A 17,957-nucleotide genomic window follows, 5' to 3' on the forward strand; every position below is an offset into this window, starting at 1 on the left:
TTTTGTTTTGGGAAAAGGAATAAGAAACAGAAAATGGTGCAGTTAAGAAATATTCAGTGTCCAAGCAGGGGAGATTTAAATCCGTCATTTAGTATTGTGTTAATGTCCGCTTACTACAGTTGTTATTCATAAGCGTTTGTGATGCTGTTTACTTCCTCTGGTAAGTGCTGTCCCAGGAGCAACATTAGCTCATTCAATGTTAGCTAAATGTAGCAATGCTAAGGGTAGGTGGTCCAGGAGAGCAGCCTTCTGTCACAAGGCCCTGCTTCCGTGTCTCACCCTACCTGCTTTTTTCCTGCGTGCAGGAGGTCTCGCTGCCTGAACGAGAATCAAGTCTTGGAAGAACTTTCTTCTGTCCTCCTCACTGGGCCTCTTCAGATTAACAACTTCTCCATATCTGTTCCTGAAGATGCATTTCACCTGAAAAAAAAAGTTATAGTATACCAGTTTGTAAAAGAATAAGAAAACGTATCAGTGAGGGTCTTGTTTCATCCAAGAGGTTTATTATCTCAAACAGCAGGCAGTAGGCATCCAAGTCAATGCTTGTACATAAACTAAGAATTGGTTACTGAACAAACAGAGGGAATATCCAAGAAGTAAGTGCTCAAATGCTTATGTCATCAGTGGAGATCCACAAGGATCTGTATTTGGAACATTGATATGATTTAGGTAGTTAAGAGATGAGATGGAATGAAAACCTGCAGACACACCAGTCCTCCAGACCCAGGATTGTTACAGATATCCTAATATTGTTATAGATATAAGTTATATTGATATAGATATATTACAGATATTGTTCTATAGATTATATTGTTATAGATTCTGGTAAAACTAACAAGGTAGTAAGGTATGCAAAGACTATTATATGTTACTAGATAACATTAGCAGACACTGTAGAGGTTGTAATATGTAAAGATATAAAGATATGGGACCTATCTTTTTAAGCAACCACAACCAATCATTAAAAAGTAGAACTAATCAATACATTTTAGTACTGCCCGTAACTTACATATAAGGTCTTTATACATCACACCAAAATTACAGTTTTAATATTTACAGCCTTGTTCTACAGCTCCTCTTTTCATTAAACAGAAACAGTTCATTTTCTCATCCCGTCACTCTGGCTAGTTTGTTTGTTTTTTCCCCTGCCTGCTGCATTTAATAGTTAATAAGGACACATCTGTTTTTCCAGAGCAGACATCGGGTAATTAGTTTAGTTAAAACTGATCAAGGGACTGGAATCAGAACTGGATTATTGGATCTGCATCAATAAGCCACAGCATTTAAATCTCCGAGACAGAAACAAAAACACCCCTCAAAAAGCTGAAAAAAAACAAACATATCCAGGCTCCTTGGGACCAATTTATCAAGTGCTGTCTTACCCCTCGAATGCACTTTGCATTTTATCTTAGCAGAAAATCAAAGTTAAAAGGTTCTTGAGAAATAAAGAAATTAAACTCAAGATGCAAATTCAACCTCCAAATTCGGCCTGCAGTTTAAGTTATAAGTTATTAAACAGGTCATTCAGTTTAACAAGGTGGCCTAGTTCCACAGAGCATAAGGAAGCATTGGCAGTACAATACAATATTTTGTGACAGTCTTGACAGTATCGGGTTTGTACACCATGAACCTTCAATGACATCAAGGATAGAGGTTCATGCCCCTGCTCCAAAATGCTCACTAATCAAAAAAATGTTTGGAAATGCTTTAATATTTATAAACAACAGAATAATTAGAACTGATTGGCAGCTGTCACACCTCCCTAACGCAGAGCCACAGGCATCTCACAGCGGTAGAGCTGTCAGTGTTCTCTCTAGTACAGCGTGTCTTTATGAACTGGGATTCCCTAGTGAGGCCTCGCTGCTTCACAGAAATCAGCCACCCTGTGCTGTACTGAGGGTTCTGCCACGCTGTACTTCTTTGAACGGATTTCCAGTCCAGAAAAAAACTGCCTGATCTTCACAGGTGAAAAACAAAATAATGATTTTTAAAATATATATCTCGGGGCGCGGGGCACTAATTAACTGAAATTACACCCCCCTTGAGTAGTTTCCAGAAGTATATAAACACTGCGTGAAAAGCAGGAATTTGTAATAATAAACCAGCCATCTCATAGTGGTCACCGATATATTTTTATCATTTACGTTAAAGCTGAAAAGCGTATTTTTTGCTTCATAATTGGCTTCTTAACTGAAGTACACAAAAAGTGCTGTTGTTAAAAGCGCTAAATTACAAGTTTCTTAAAAAGTCAAAAGATTTTCCCATCTGACACATTCGCCTTTTTTTACCAACATTTTTAGCCAAGCTCTCCTGGGTACCTGCACAAGGAACTAAGTTGTCTAAACGTATTCTCATCACTGCTTCTTTGGTTAAATTTTTCCTCCTTTCAACTACACAAATTCCTTTAGTATCCATCCTTGTATTTTACACCTGAAAGTTATTGTGAGTATTTCTGAGATTATCATCACACGTCTTGGCTGAGGACTTTCCTTTTTACTGCCACACTACCCATTAAATGTTTTATTTTTCTTCATCTCGCCAACATCCATCAATTGTGTTTAACACAACGTGATTTCAATGTCAAAAACATAGCGTGGTGTTACCATTTTTATATTTTGATATCAAAAACAGAAATGTGGAAACAACATCCCGCACGATGGGCTTTCAGAACGAGCCAAAGAAAATGAATACCACAGTAACCATACTGAAAGACTACTGGACAAAAGACAACTGTGTCACATTTTAGCCTTGGAGAGGCGAGTGGTAGAAAGACTCTCTGGGCCGCGACAAGTGGGTTTCACACACTCGAACTGCATGGGCAACGGGGGAAATTAAGGCATCGCATGATGATTTAGAGGACATGCCTGTTCTCTCTTATGGAAGGGCGTGAAGGTGGCAAGTACTGTGCACACGCTGTCCTTTCTTCTAGGTTACGCCTTTCAATCTCACCTGCACGAGCTTCAGAAGTTAATGGCCCTGAAGATGAAGGTAGTTTTGAATCATGTTTCTAAAACACAGTAGTTATATGTGGTACTTAAGAGCAAGATGCCTTGAATAAGGTAAGACCACCTTTCTTCTGAGAGCTGTACACTCACTTCCTTCTTTCACACAGCCTTAGGTGAGATCATCGGATCAATTCATTACCAGCAGCCCCATAAGCTAGATGGGCTAAATGGTTTCCACTCATTTGCAGCCTTTATGTTATTATGTTCAGACAGATAAGCAGTCTATTCTATCTAATAGACAAGCTTTGAGCAATTTGTATGATTTTAAATCAAACATCTCCAGATCTGCATCCTCTCCATTTGTAGCACAATACCTCTGGTAAACCCTGTCACATCATGCACCGTGTGGTATTTTTTTTTGTCGAAGTGTTGGCCTCCTTTTCCTATCACTGCACTCAGGAGGAGAAACCTTTAATGAAAACTGGTCACTGACATCCAGGAAAAACATGCAATATTCCGCTGGATATACAATGTACAACCAACCACTGTGTCTGCTGAGAGTGCTTTGTAATCTTCACTCCAGACCTTTCCTCCACACTGACAGTAGAACAGATTCATTTTAATTTGTTAAACCTACAACTCCATTTACCACAACCCTTCTCCTTATAAAGGTAATAAACATCACGTTAAATTTGAGGAGAGATATTAAAACACTCCTACGTGCACCTGGCCTGTAATTAATCAAACATATACTGATGTGTTGAAAGGTGAGAAATTACTAATTAACAAGGCTTTTGGAGCCATGTTATGTTCTGCACACGCCAATCAAATCATGTTAAGATAGAGACAGACTACTCTTCTGCTTAAGAAAGGTTACAAACAAGAGTAAGCCACTCCATCCATCCAGCCCATTTGGTAGTTATTTGGCAACTGATCTAGAGATCTTTGCTGATAATCCAATGCAATCCATCTGTTCACAGGAAACATAAAATTAAACTCATCTGATGTTTTTTTTTTCTGTTTAAAGTTTTAGAGCACAATGGACTGCAAAATTCTCTGAAACCATGGTAAAAAGTGACACAATACCATAAATGCAAAGGAGCAAAATGCTTAAAAACTTTACCAACAAGTTAACATTTTCAGAAAAGTTCTACTGATGCTGAGCAAGCCCATTTCTAAAATATAAGGCCTTCAGTCGACACACATAAAATCATTCTTTGACCAGCCCTGCAGAAGGTCGTCCTTCACGTGAAAGGTAATCCCGGTAGAATTTATACACCAAAAGTGCATGTGCTGCTAAAAAATTCACACCTTTAAAGAAGGCGCTCTGGGAGAGACAAAGACAAAGTCAGACACCCCTCACTTATCATCCTCCAGCACTGCAATGATCAAGCAGCTGCAGCTGACAGGCGCCGACGGTGGGCCGGCCGCCAGCAGCTCCCCCACTGCGCCGCACAGTAGGAGGTGCTAGCAGGCGGAGGGGCTGGTGGGAACTCTAGGGGAAGCCGGAGGGATGAAACACAGGCAGCCAGCCGTATATGGAAATGAGGCTCTTTTATTTTCGTTGCTTGCGTCTTTTATAATTCCTCGCAGAGATTTAAAGTGAAGCCATTGAGGTATGGTGCTGCGATCGGGCGGGAGGGGGAAAAAAAATCAAAAGAAAAAGGAGGACAGAAAGAGAGCACTGAGAGGAGCTGAAAACGAAAAGACGAGGAGTGCGAAAGAGACGCTCTTACCTCCTCCGGGAGCGCCGCGTAGGGGGTTTCCGAGGTAGCCAGAACGAGGACGGGACAGAAGGAGGGAACATCCTGCAGGAGGGTGAGGAAGGTGGTCCGCACCGTGTCGTTGATGGCCTCCCACCAGTCGCTAACGTGGGGCATGTACACCACGCTGGGCACCGTCCTCCGCGCTTCACGGAACACCTGGAAGACGCCACGCAAACACAGGGCAGGCGTTAGGGAAGGACAGCATCCACAGCACGGACGGCAGCCGAGGGCTGGAAGGGGCAGTCGGAGAACTAGCAGAACAAAGACCTGCTTCTTTTAAAAATCCCAAGGCACTGCCCCAACACTGCTGCACAAAATAGATAAGGAAAGACCTCCACCTGTCCCTATGTCATTCCATACCTATATAGGTCTCTTTTATAAATGAAAGCTCCACACAGGCATTTACACGTCATAAATGTCATTTCTAGACGTCATTTATAAGGTCACCTGGATAACCTTGGAGGTATGCAGCACATCCAGGAAGGGAACATAATGAAGATTGATCACAATATGTATAATACACTTTTTTTTTATTAAGGGGTTCATGTTCGTGTTAAATGTATTATGTAAGGTGTTGTATCTTTTACCTGCCTATAAAGCAAATATCCCATCTGTGACACTAAAGGAAGTAATGATGTTAGCCTCAAAATATGTGCAAACATTTAAAACAGCTTTACAGGGGACACAAGTGCCAAATGCTCAGGTTATCGAAAGCTGCAGGTGTTTAGATCTACAACAAAGCTTTCCATACTGGTGGGCAAGCACCAAACATGACAGGGGGTCTACTACTCTTGGCTCCCCTGCTGGTGTCACTGGCGCTCAGTCACCATGCTCTTTTCAGTCCCAAAGCAAGTCCATCACAGTCGTGCACATTAAAAATTGACTTGGTAAAGTTTTGTCAACCCACCTTCTGTCGACTGCTCATGAATTACACATTAACTCCTATCACATCTCAAGGGTTGAGGACAGAGAAATAAGCAGCCAAGGGAACCCATTCATACAGCCTGATATCTCTAAGTGCTGAGGTCTAAATCTTTTAGAATATCAGTGTTTTTTGTCGTTAAAATCACTTTAATTTTCGGTTCCGCAGTGGTTGTCCTAAGTCCAGTACTTCTGAAATCACCAACAAAAAAACGACAGTGCCCTGCATCAACAAACAGGCACTTTCTAACATTATGTTATACAGAAGAAACTGCTTTGAGAGCTGAGCCAATATGAGGGAATAAAACTGTAGACACCTATTGCCAGAAAGAGGGAGTGGGACACAAGATTACACTGGTTTTCTAACAGCAAAAACAAAACAAGGCTCCCGCAAGAATCTAAAAACAACCCATAGCTTTAATGCTTATCTACAGAATATGTCGATAGGCATTTTTTACCTCTGTGTGTATGTACATGTGTATATAGACAGAGGGACAGGGGGTACACATTATACACATTACACATCAGAGGGGGTTCAGTCTTAAAAGGTGGGAACCCACTATATTACAAGTGCTTTATTTTTTTTTTCTACAGCAGCGTAAGACACTTTTACTGAAGAATTTCTAAAACTTGTCTTTTTAGGGTGTCTGCAACATGGGATATTAAAGGCCACTAAACCATTAAATAGAAAAAAAAATCATCTTTGTGGTGATTTCACATACCTTAAGCACCACTATTCTAGAACCAAGGAGAATTTCAATGAATTCCAGAGAAATCAAAACTAACAGGAGTCTTAGAAATGAAGTTCCAGAAAATACAGCATATGTTAATGCAATAAGTTTATAACTGTTGTTAAGAAATATTGTGCTCTTTCCAATGTATTTGGTTGCCACTTTTACATACATTTGCACCCATTGCAGCTGGGAATTTTACTGGAACACTTTGGCGAAGTACCTTCATCAAGGCTACAACAGCACTGGTTCAAACCCAAACCTTCCAGTTACGAGTCCCACACCCTCACCACTGCTCCACACTGGTGAAATTATTCTGGCAGGGTTGACTGAATAGATTCAGATGGAAGGGGGTTGAACAAAGAGAGGGCAAAAAAGTTAAAGATAGCATACAAGTTAATGGCATAAACAGTTTTCTCGCAATAATAACTGTAGACTTTGAAAACCATAAAAGCTTGGTCAGATCAGTTTGGAGACTTTTGCCTCTCAAAGACATACATCACAAAATGAAAGATCTGAGCTCTTGTTAAGGGTGTGCTTTCTAAAGAAATCAAGCCATTGTGACTAGAAAGTAGTTCTAGGGCATAAGCAGTAATGCTAGTGTTAAATAAAAATTACTGCATTCAGGTATGGTTCTTTTGTCTCTTGTTATTTCTTCCTTGAAAAAAAACAAAATTACTCATGTTTTCTGTGATTCACACTACTAATTGACTGTTACAGTCTTCCAGTTACTTTGGTCTAGAGATAATTTACAAGAAGTACAAATTATTGCTGTCAGTATGCAGGCTGGAGTTGCTGTGCAAGATCTGACAAATAAAATGGTTCTCTTTTGTTAGCTCATGCATTTTCCCTAAAACAGCGAGTCTCAACTTAAGCATTATCTCCACATATATCTGCTGAAGAATGTCAATAATCGTCTATAATTTTTTCATAGGGCACCAAGAGTTGATATGTTGATCGTAGCAAGTTTCACCAAAACTAGACGGACCCCTTGAGGTTTATGACTGAAATGCAGGTTTGTCTGATTACTCGGAATCCTCTGCGATTTTTTTTTCCAGAGCGGTAAAGGTGAAATATTGCCCTTTAAACATGAATCAAATTGCATCAGTAATGAGAAAAAGAGTTGAACAGGTGGGTAGCTGTGTTAGCATGCATAGGCTTCAAAGGAACAAGTAAAGGTTTATTCCATGCTGAAAAGAGAAGAAAGAAAACAATGTTTCGGCTGTGGAGCCTTCTTCGGAAGGCTCTACTGCCGAAACATTGTGTTTTATTTCTTCTCTTTTCAGCATGAGTAAAAGAGTACTACTTGCAAGCATGTTTTTTTACACTGCTTCAAATGGCATCAGCACTTCTGGAAGATTAAACTTTCAATCTATTCAAGATAGTGAAAGGTGCCTTAAGGAGAAGCATTAGGATTTACCAAAATATAAAATGAGTGCCCCATCTTACAGAGAGTAAATTAAATAAGGCCAATATGGCACTTTGAAATCTGAACAACTCATGGAGAAACAGAATAATGGATTTTTTTTCAATTAAGTGAATGTTAAGACTTTAAAGAGTGGTAAATCTAGTCAAGTCAAATAAATGTTTATGAAAAACTCTAAAGGTGAAGAACATAAGTGAAAAATTAGTAATATTTGCAGCAAGCCTACAGCAGCAGTTTTTAATTAAACATCAGTACTCTAGATTAGCAATGTCGCCTGTCTCCTACGAATTAATTACATTTGCAAATAAATTAATGAAATAACAGCTCTGGAAACATTACAAAAAAAGCTTAGGAGCGATACTTAAGGGAATGCAATAAATTGCATAAATTCTAACATTTCTGCACCTCCGAACTGCAATCTGATTAAAAAAACATGCAACTACATGATGAGCGATATCACTGGGAATTCTCTACCATTAAGAGTTAATTGTAATTCAGATGTGCAAATATCCAAAGAGAGTTAATTTCTGAAATTGTGCAAGTTATTTTCGCTGTCACATTTTCAGGAGAGCAGAATAAAACGAGTACACTTCACAGTTACAGCAAACACATCAAATGTGGCAAATGTACACAATGCAGTTTCTACAAAAAAACGCTGAATTTGTCTTCAAGAGACCAAGTATTCTGCAAATTTGCAGCTTTATTACTGGGGTTGATAACAGATATTGTGTACTACACTGAATTTACCTTTAATCCCAATAAACTGGCTAGGCTTGGCTTCAGGGAATTAAAACACATCTGTCCCCACCTCCCTTCCCTTGAACAACCGCAGGGATATTCAGGAGTTCTTCCTAAGGGTGTGGGCACCATTAACCCCACTGTCATTACTCCCCTCTCCCCCTATGCTGAGGCGCTCTACTTCTGGTATCACCAAGTAATAGGGGCAGCATCTCATTACTTCATCACACTTAAACCTGCCTCACACCCGTGACTTTTACACAAAAGTGGGAGTAACCAGTTTCCAATGTTCCCTCCAAAATCCCCTGCTCACTTAATCAATTTTAATTTTGATTGTAAATATCACAATAAAAACGTATTTCCTTTAGATGAAATCCTGCTCACCACCGACCACATTAAAACTGAGGAAGACGACTACTATATTCCAGAGCGCAACTGCTGTTAAAACATTTGAACGTTTTAACATGGACTGAAGTGCTGTATCAACTGGGTCTGTGCAAGTGTTCTTTGGAAACTTTTTATAATAAGGTGCTGCATCTCACGTGGAAGACATTAAGTCAATAAAGTGCGAGGTTGGCACTGTTCATATTCAAGATAATTCTCAATTATTTTATCTAAACCAACAAGTTCTGTTCGGGCACTTCGTATACTTCCAGTTAACAGTAAACATTTTACTTTTCTACTCAAAGTTGTTACTGAGGGACTACTCACTACATTTTAAAAATGCATTGAAAAGAGGCTGGAAAAAATCATGTAGAGCATCTTAACAGTTACATTTTTTGAAGAACGGGAAAATCACAATCTATTTTACATAAGGAAAAAAAACGTTTTGCTTGAAATCTGAAGAACTAATTATAAGTTATCCATATACCAGAAAATACTTAGCAGCATGATCTGTATGCACATGGCTAAGTTTCCTTCTCTCTCTTCAGTACGAAGAGTCAAGTGGAGGTTCCTAGTTTTTACATCCTATCCTTCACATGCAGAACAAAATTGGTTTCTGTATACCTGGTGAAACACCACCTTATGGAGACTGTGTATACAGCCAGAAGTCTGTGTTGCTTCCTCATTTACAGATCTGTATATTTTCACATTCACAACAGCCTGTACCAACTATAGTCACTAGGTGGGGTTGTTTGATCACAGAAATACAGATGATCTCAATCCTGGGCTGAGAATTGAGAATTTGTTTTCAAGACTCGGCTGTTTCTAACAAATTAAAGAATTTAAACTCTGCTTCTTAATCCAGAAGCATTATCATATAGTTCAGAAAAGAAAGTCTTCCTTGCCAGTAAGTCACATTAATGGGGAAAAAAAGCCAGGGCTACAAAAATAAAGATTTAAGAAAAAACTGTGGTATTTAAATAGCTTATTAAAATGTATTGCTTATTAAATACTTCTTTGGCAACTATTCACACTAAGCTTTACAGGACATTCATGAAAATGTCATACAAAGTCCTACACGAACAATTTCAAAATATTTGTTAAAGTAGTTGGTATCATTTCAGATTACGTGGCAGTCAAAATATTCAATATTTCCTTATGATCAGCTTACTAAACAACTACAAATACTGCTGCACCGTAGTGTTTACACTTATCCTTAACATAACCTAGCCCGAGTATCATCACTACTGAACACTCAGGCTCTGTACATGAACTGGCTCGATTCAGCACCACACGTCTGTCCTCATCCCACTGCCTCCCGGCTTTTACCTGAGCGCAGGACTCTTCGGGGGTTTTGGCACTGACGGAATACAGTGTGGGCAGGTCTAGTCTGTGCACGGAGAACTTCTCCAGGCTGTGCAGGGCGGCCGGAGCCAGGTGTGTGCTCTGACCCGAGCCCCTGTCGCCGGCAAGCAGAAGCCGTGGGCGGTAAGAGGTTGGCTGGTGATAAGCAGACCTGCAGGAGGGGAGGGAGAAAAACAGAGAACCTCTCTGAGAAACTCTCTTCCTACCGTCCCAAGATCAGCGCATGCCTAATCATGGTGTGGAGCCACCACAGCGTGTGCAGTGAGGCAGCAGCACCTTGGAGCGCACCGAATTTGTTCTCAAGACTGCGGAATACACGGATCGATACATGATTGAAGAGAACAGCCTGTTTTCCTGGGACACAGGAAGCACGAAAAGTTCTATAGGGAGAAATGGGCAAACATGGCCAGATCTGGATGCCCTACTTTGCTTTGTCCAACGTTGCTTGAATTATGGCAGTAATTCAAGCAACAGGCGTTTCCATCAACACCTTTTCCTAGTTATTTTTTGCCATTCCTTTTCATAATATCTGAGCATGTGTTTTTCACTTGGAGGCTGTGTGATTTATTGACACAAAATGCAAATAAAAAAAATATATTGTGATCTCGATTTCAGGTTGTTTCTACAGGCACTGTAAATATTTGTTGTGAATACAATGAGCCTAATGTGCAGTGTGATGACCTAACAGGGAAGTAATGGCTATAAGAGAGGCTGCTTCCACATGTAAATGAAACCTGCTGCTGGCCTCACACTCCTCCCCAGGTTTTTCTGCGAGAATACAGCGCAGGTGGTCCACGCAACAGATGTGTCTCACGCAGTTTAAGACAAAACCTGAAACTGTTCCATCTGTCACACAGCTGAAAGTACGTATATACTGCTCTATATGTGATTGTACCATGAGAACAGATTGGTGATGGCAATTTGTTTACTCAGCAGGAAATTATGTCCTACTGTACAAGGGTAATTTGTTAAGACCAATTACACGTTAATGCTCAGAATATTCAAGCATTTACAATATATTAAGGTTATGTTTCCTGTACTATTCTGATGTACACACAGAAAACACTTGCGTTGTCAACGTCTTGAGTGCTGCTGTCATTAACAAACAAAGAAATCAAGAGAGGGCTTTCCTGGAACACTCCCATTGCAGAAAATACTTCTCATCTCTTCCTTTCCTCTAGAAATACTCTTCCCTCTTTTCAATATCAACTAGTTTTTAGCTTAGGCCATCAGGCCATATAATGTGCTTACTGTACATTACATTTTTTTAACATTTAGTTTTGTCACGTTTCCCCTAGGAGCTCCAAGTTTAAATCAGCTTGGGTCGCCACAGCAGCCTTGCACTAGCACTGGTGACCTGTGGGCAACATGCACCCTGCTTGTCCATCCCTTTCTTCCCTTCTCAAGCAGCAGGAGCCACAGAGCCAAGAGCGAAGATACTCCTGACGCAGGAAGGACAGATTCCCCAGGAATGACATGAAATATCAGAGGTGCCTGCCAAGTCAGCGAGCTCGCTCCTGCACTAGCAAGGACACTCAAAACCAATAATCAATATTCAGACCAGTCACCTCTGAACTACAGGGCCCACGTTTTATTCAGCACTTCTCCGGTGTCTTCCTAAGGTCCAAAGACATACTGGTAGGTTAACTGGCTCCTGAATAATTGGCTCTGCTGCGAGTGTGTGCATGTTTGAGGCTGTAGGTGTCCTGGCATCCTGTCCAGGGTATATCCCGCCTTGTGCCCATTGCTTGCCGGGTTAGGTTCCAGCTCACTCTGTAACTCTGTACTGGATAAGCAAATTAGAAAATGGATGGATGTCCCCTTTACCCTTTGAGCTACTTGGATGCCCCATCACTCACATTCTTAGTCTGTAAAAGTACTTCTGAGATCCATACCAAACAACCCATATCGTGATTTTTTTTTTAAAAGAGGCTTAATAAAATCTTCTCAGTGCTCTCAAATTTGCTCAACACTCAAACCTCACAATACCTAAAATGTGCATTTTGTCTTTTCAGGTGCAAAATGCAGAAGAAAGCACTACAGAAGGGCTCAAACATTAAATAATAAATAATCTGAAAGTCTTATGTTCTTATATCATAAACTTTCTCTAGACAATATAAAGCAATAAAAAGGTTAAAACATGTTAGGATAGGTAAAAGCATAGAACTAAATTCAAGGGATGTAAAATTAAAATAGTACAATGTACAAGTACAGTGGTAAGACAAAATTTGTGAACCCTTTGGAAGTATCTGTATTCCTGCAGCACTTGCTCCTAAAATGGGATCTGATCTTCATAATAGTAGATAATCTCGTTAAACAAATGACATACTAACAATTGTACTTTTTCATGTTTACATTGAATACTTTGTTTAAACATTCACTGTGCTGGAAAAATCCATGCATATCAAAATCCTCAAAGGCACTAAGAAAATCTGCCCAGTATATTCTTCAGTGAAAGACAAACCAGAAGTTCCAGTGCATTTAAAACTGAAAACCGGAGACACTATTTTACCCAGAGGACTGTGGGAGAACAGAACAAACTACCCAGACATGTTGTTCCATCAGAGACAAACAACTTGATGAGATCTTTGGACAAATTAGCTACCAATTTTCAAATGTACTAGATGAAAAGAAATGGCCTCATCTTGTGACAGTACTCCTACAGACCTACTGTATCAGCAAGCAGCACAGCAAGACCAAGGAACCAGACAACTCTGGCAGGAGACATACTCACATTGTAAAATGAAGGAAAGGTTTATTTGCGGATGGCTGTTTCTTTGGAGATCCTAAATGCAAGGGGTTATCAAAAATAGATGGAGCACCATCGTTGTCATCATCGCTGTCTAAGTCATCGTCCAACAGTTCACTAACAAGATCTATGAAAGAAAATGTGTTATAGGCTAACATGGACCCACATAAGTGATACGCCTAGAGAAATAGTGTTGCCCAACACTTAACTTGCAATGGGCATACCTCAATGCAATATCTCATGCTAGACATAAGGAAGGAAAAAAACATCTAAAAGACAGCTGTCCTGTTGTTTAACACAGCAATCTCTTCTGTTACAGTGATCACATGCAGGAAACCTACGAACACAGGCCACAACAGATGGGCAAGTCACATATGCTGGCTGGCTGCTTACAGCCACCGCAGGGAGCTTGTCCGCCCCTCTCCACACGAAGCTGAGGAGCACTCACCCTCTCTCTTGTCGCACTGCGAGAGCTCTGCGTGGGGAAAGACCCTGTGCAGGCCAGCCAGGACTTCAGCGAAGGTGTTCTCCAGCAGCGGCCTGATGACGGCGGACAGCGCCTGGCCGGGCGACATCAGGCTTCGCTGAGAGGCAGGCACAATGTTCCTCATGGCATAGTAAAAGTCCTGGGGGCTGAGAATGATGGACGACACGTCCAGCTTGAACTTCTGGCTACTGGCGTAGATCTGAGGGTATCGCCGGCGCAAGGCCACTAAGGCAGTCTCAGTGCAAAGTGCTTTGATGTCGGCTCCGCAGTAGCCTGGAAAGGACATTTCAATACAACGGCCACTTAGTGGTAAAAAAAAAGGCAATGTTACAGCCAGCTGGGGGGCATACCGGAATACTTTTCTGATCAGAAGGGTAAATAAATGCTAAAAAACACATGAAAGACAATTAGAGCAAAGCACTTCACAACATTTTACAGATAATTTAATGAAAGAGGAGAATCTTGAAAGGTTCTTGTAGCATGAATAAATGTTATCTAAATTTTAGAAAGTAGACCGTTAACACATCCCATATTCACAATACAAGACAACTTAAGATTTAGTAGCATTAAGGGTCAAAAAGTAATACATGTACAAGAAAGCATTGAATTAGCAGCGTGTTCAATGCTCTGCTCATGTATGAATTTTCCTCTTGATTTATTATTCAGGTTGATAATTTGGTTTTCCGTGTATTAACTGCCAACATCAGAACAGCCTGTCACAGTAAGGAACAAGAACCCTTACTAAGAGAGAAAAGGCTGTTTCATGGCAGCATTGTTAAATTCAGGTTCACTGACTTCGCTGTCACCATGTTCCTCTAAATCCTTACCGACACATTTCTCAGCCAGTTCTTCCACAAAAGAGTCATTTAACTTGGGATTCCAGTCTCTGGTGTGAATCTTTAAAATGTGCTTTCGAGCCTGGGGGAGGACAAAAATTGCAAGTTATTTCAACTGTTAAGAGATCATCTTTACTCAGTTACACTATTATTTCTTGCACACAAAATAGTGTCCTCGGACAATATATGGATAGGAAAGTCAAAAACCTCCTACAATTTGATTTACTTGCAGTCAAGCAATTTGTATCTGCGATGGTGAGATTTCTACTAATGATAAGTACCATATGTATTTTAAAGTAATTCCATGCATGTATTTGGTCACATTAGAAAATCAGTCTGGCGAGGTCAAAATGTAGATCTAAATCCAACTGAGCACACATTTTACAAAAAGAAAAACTGAAGTCAGACACCAGGAATAAGCAAGAACTTAAAATGGCTACAGCAAAGCACTTCAGATAATTATACAAAAGAGGTTGGTGATCTCAACAGCTCACAAACCACATATCTACTGCCTCAAAGTAATAAGTAACCAAACAGTGGCTTTTTCACTCTGAAATTTACTAAGTGAATGCACCCCAATATGCAAGGTCACTTGAAATCACTGGGTTGAAAATACAGTTTACTGTAGTGCCTTTGCAAAGCCTCACCTTTTCACACTGTAGTTAAAAGGTTGCACAACGCAGTCCGAAGACTCCCTCAAGAGGGGATTTCACATCACAGATTTGAATGCAAGGTAAGCGTTGTCCGTGGCGATAAGCACAGCAAAAGGAACTCACAACACTAACTGGTACATGTGAATGTAGCCTAAGGTTTTCAAAAGCTTCTCATTCAACTTCTGGAGAGAAGTAGATCAGGTCAGAGAAGCTGGGGCTTTTTAAAAAGCCAAAAATGCCTCTATTCAGAGTATTTCAGCACTACTAAACAATTTCATTTTTAATCAACATAATATGATTTTTTTCAAACTTTCCACACTCCAGGTACTTGCAACCAATGGAAATAGGAAAACAGGATAAGCATCTTGAAGCAAATCCAGTATATTAGGGAACTTTTTTTATCAGATAACATGACAGTGTATACAAGCTCAACAGCAAACAAAAAATTGTTTGCCAGCAGGCATATCAGCCTGCAACTCACAACTGGCAATCTACTGAGGCTCAGCAGGTGAGAGTCTAGACAGTACCTGGATAGGAGACCTCCTGTGAAAGCTAATGTTGCTGCTGGAAGAGGTGTCAGTGGAGCCAGTAGGGGGCGTTCAACCTGCGGTCTGTGTGGGTCCTAATACCCCAGCATAGTGACGGGGACACTATACTGTAAACAGGCACCGTCCTTCGGTTGAGACATAAAACCGAGGTCCTGACTCTATGTGGTCATTAAAAATCCCAGGGCTTTTCTCGAAAAGAGTAGGGGTGTTACCCCAATGCCCTGGTAAAGGCCCAATTTCCCATTGGCCTTTACCAATCATGGCCACCTAATAATCCCCATATATGAACTGGCTTTGTCACTCTGTTCTCCTCCACACTGATAGCTGATGTGTAGCGAGCGTTCTGGCACACTATGGCTGCCATTGCATCATGCAGGTGGGGTTATCACATTTGTGGTGGTGGAGGGGAGTCCCCATTACCTGTAAAGGGCTGCGAGTGGAGTCTCCAGAGAAGTGCTATATAAGTGTAAGGAATCATTTTTATTATTAATAACAATAAGTCATTAACCATTACATTTGCAACCCATAAATAAACACATCACCTCTTCAGCTATTATTTTAAAAGAAAATCCCACAGCAGGTGCCTGCTAACCAGGGGCTGATGCTCTTTCACTCGAGCTGTGACTGGCAGGTCCTCCTCTTTTGTCAGAGAGGATGAAAGGAAGGGGCCTACCTTTTTATCAGGCAAGTTGAAAAGAAACTCCCTGTCGAAGCGGCCAGGTCTCCTGAGTGCAGGGTCAATAGAATCAAGTCTGTTTGTAGCACCAATGACAGCTATTTCTCCCCTGTTGTCCAGTCCATCCATCAGAGCCAGCAGTGTGGAGACGATGGAGCTGCAACAGGAAGTAGGCCGTGTTTAAAAAGGGCTACATTTGCTTCCTGGGTTAATTAACATGGAAGCCTAAGATCCGCTTCAAATTCATATCTACAGGTGCTTCATTACACAACGTGTAATCAGAAGACTGCTGTTTTGACCATATTGGGGGACATTCAACATGAGGACATACAAGGGCAGATACAGAAGCATGTATATTTAGGATAGCCATGCAATCCTATTCATACAATGGACTACATCAAACGCAAAGGAAAGCTGAAACATCGTTTTACACATCTGTATAGTATGCATGGACAGTAAACGTCCAGACAATATGCACAGCAGGAAAGGCCCCATGTTTAAGCTAAAGCCAGATATCACAGGTTCTAGCCATACCATATGAGTAAGCTTTGTCATTAGCTGACAGGAACTGGGATTGCCCCAAGCAGTGTTGCAGAATTGCCAGAATGAGCTGGTCACCCTTGGCTTACTATACAACAGCAGCCCCTGGGACTTTCTGAGTGCGTACTAACACAGCTCTAGGTGTTGTTAGTGAGGGCCTCTGAGGCCTACCAATCAGTGCCAGCTATTCTATGGGCACTGTTGGACTGAAAGAAGCATTGCCAACATGTTTCAAAGGAAAGCAAGCACAGTCCTCACTCCTCACACAGAGGCTCAAGGGTCTTACAAGTAATATCCATAATAACTCCCACTTTAGGGAAAAAAACAAGTTAGGCTTTATTAATCTATTAGTGGATATGCAATTTCCCATGGTCAATGAAAAGAGCAATCAGAAAGAGGAATAAAAAGTTTTCATCTGTCACATTCACTGGATAACAGTTCTGATCAGATCAGGACCTATGAGACCTTTGGCACTGAATTTTGGCTGTAATTTTAATTAATTTCTGAGTTAAAACTGCCCATGTGACACTAAAAGAGAGCTGTGTAAATATTCGGCATTATCTAAATAGCCTAGCTTAAGTATGTTTTTTTGCTTCAGTTCTAGACTTTACAAAAGTTTGAAAAATTTTAGAATTTAGCTCAAGGCCTTTATGTGTAAATAAAGGTTTAAATACACAATCTAAACATGAATTTTAACTGTCATAGAACCTAATTCACAGTACTCTAGAAAACTGAAGGAGTGTATGTCTTTCAAGGGAGACATACACCATAAATGACGTTCAAACACACATGATCTAGCTTTGAATTCCACACAATGCAAATTTTCATCACACTGTGATGAGGGCAGGACATGAACAATTTCTGATATGAAATTGTTGTATGAAAGTGCTATTTATACAGTATATTTAACAATTACAGTACAATTTAAAAGCAAATTGAAAAGTAACAATGCAGATTGTAGTACAATTATCACAAGACTAGAGTACATATTTTTAAACAAATTGTGCTAACATGGCAATAAATAGCTAGCAGACACTAGCTATTAGTGTCTATCAGTGACCCTCTTAAAGATTTTCCACAGAAGTCCCACATTTAGGAGCAAAGAGACTGAGAGCTCTATCTACGCTAAGCAAACCCAGGACAGACTACTTCAGGTCACAGGAGGCCAGAAGACACAGATAAATTAGTCAGT

At 40.5% G+C, this 17,957-nt stretch overlaps 1 protein-coding gene across 1 annotated transcript in view; it reads right to left on the reverse strand.

Moving 5' to 3' along the window:
* The window catches only part of atad2b (ATPase family AAA domain containing 2B), a 92,218-nt gene that overhangs the window by 53,916 nt on the left and 20,345 nt on the right, over positions 1-17,957 (reverse strand). Inside the window, exons 14-20 of the mRNA XM_088931337.1 lie at positions 16,223-16,382; positions 14,340-14,430; positions 13,474-13,785; positions 13,011-13,152; positions 10,241-10,427; positions 4,682-4,867; positions 285-420 (exon numbers count right to left, since the gene is read on the reverse strand). Coding sequence (XP_088787463.1) covers positions 285-420; positions 4,682-4,867; positions 10,241-10,427; positions 13,011-13,152; positions 13,474-13,785; positions 14,340-14,430; positions 16,223-16,382 — 1,214 coding nt within the window. The remainder of the gene's footprint in view (positions 1-284; positions 421-4,681; positions 4,868-10,240; positions 10,428-13,010; positions 13,153-13,473; positions 13,786-14,339; positions 14,431-16,222; positions 16,383-17,957) is intronic.

This window comes from Atractosteus spatula, chromosome 2, assembly GCF_055471065.1.
Source record: "Atractosteus spatula isolate fAtrSpa1 chromosome 2, fAtrSpa1.hap1, whole genome shotgun sequence".
NCBI lineage: Eukaryota > Metazoa > Chordata > Actinopteri > Semionotiformes > Lepisosteidae > Atractosteus > Atractosteus spatula.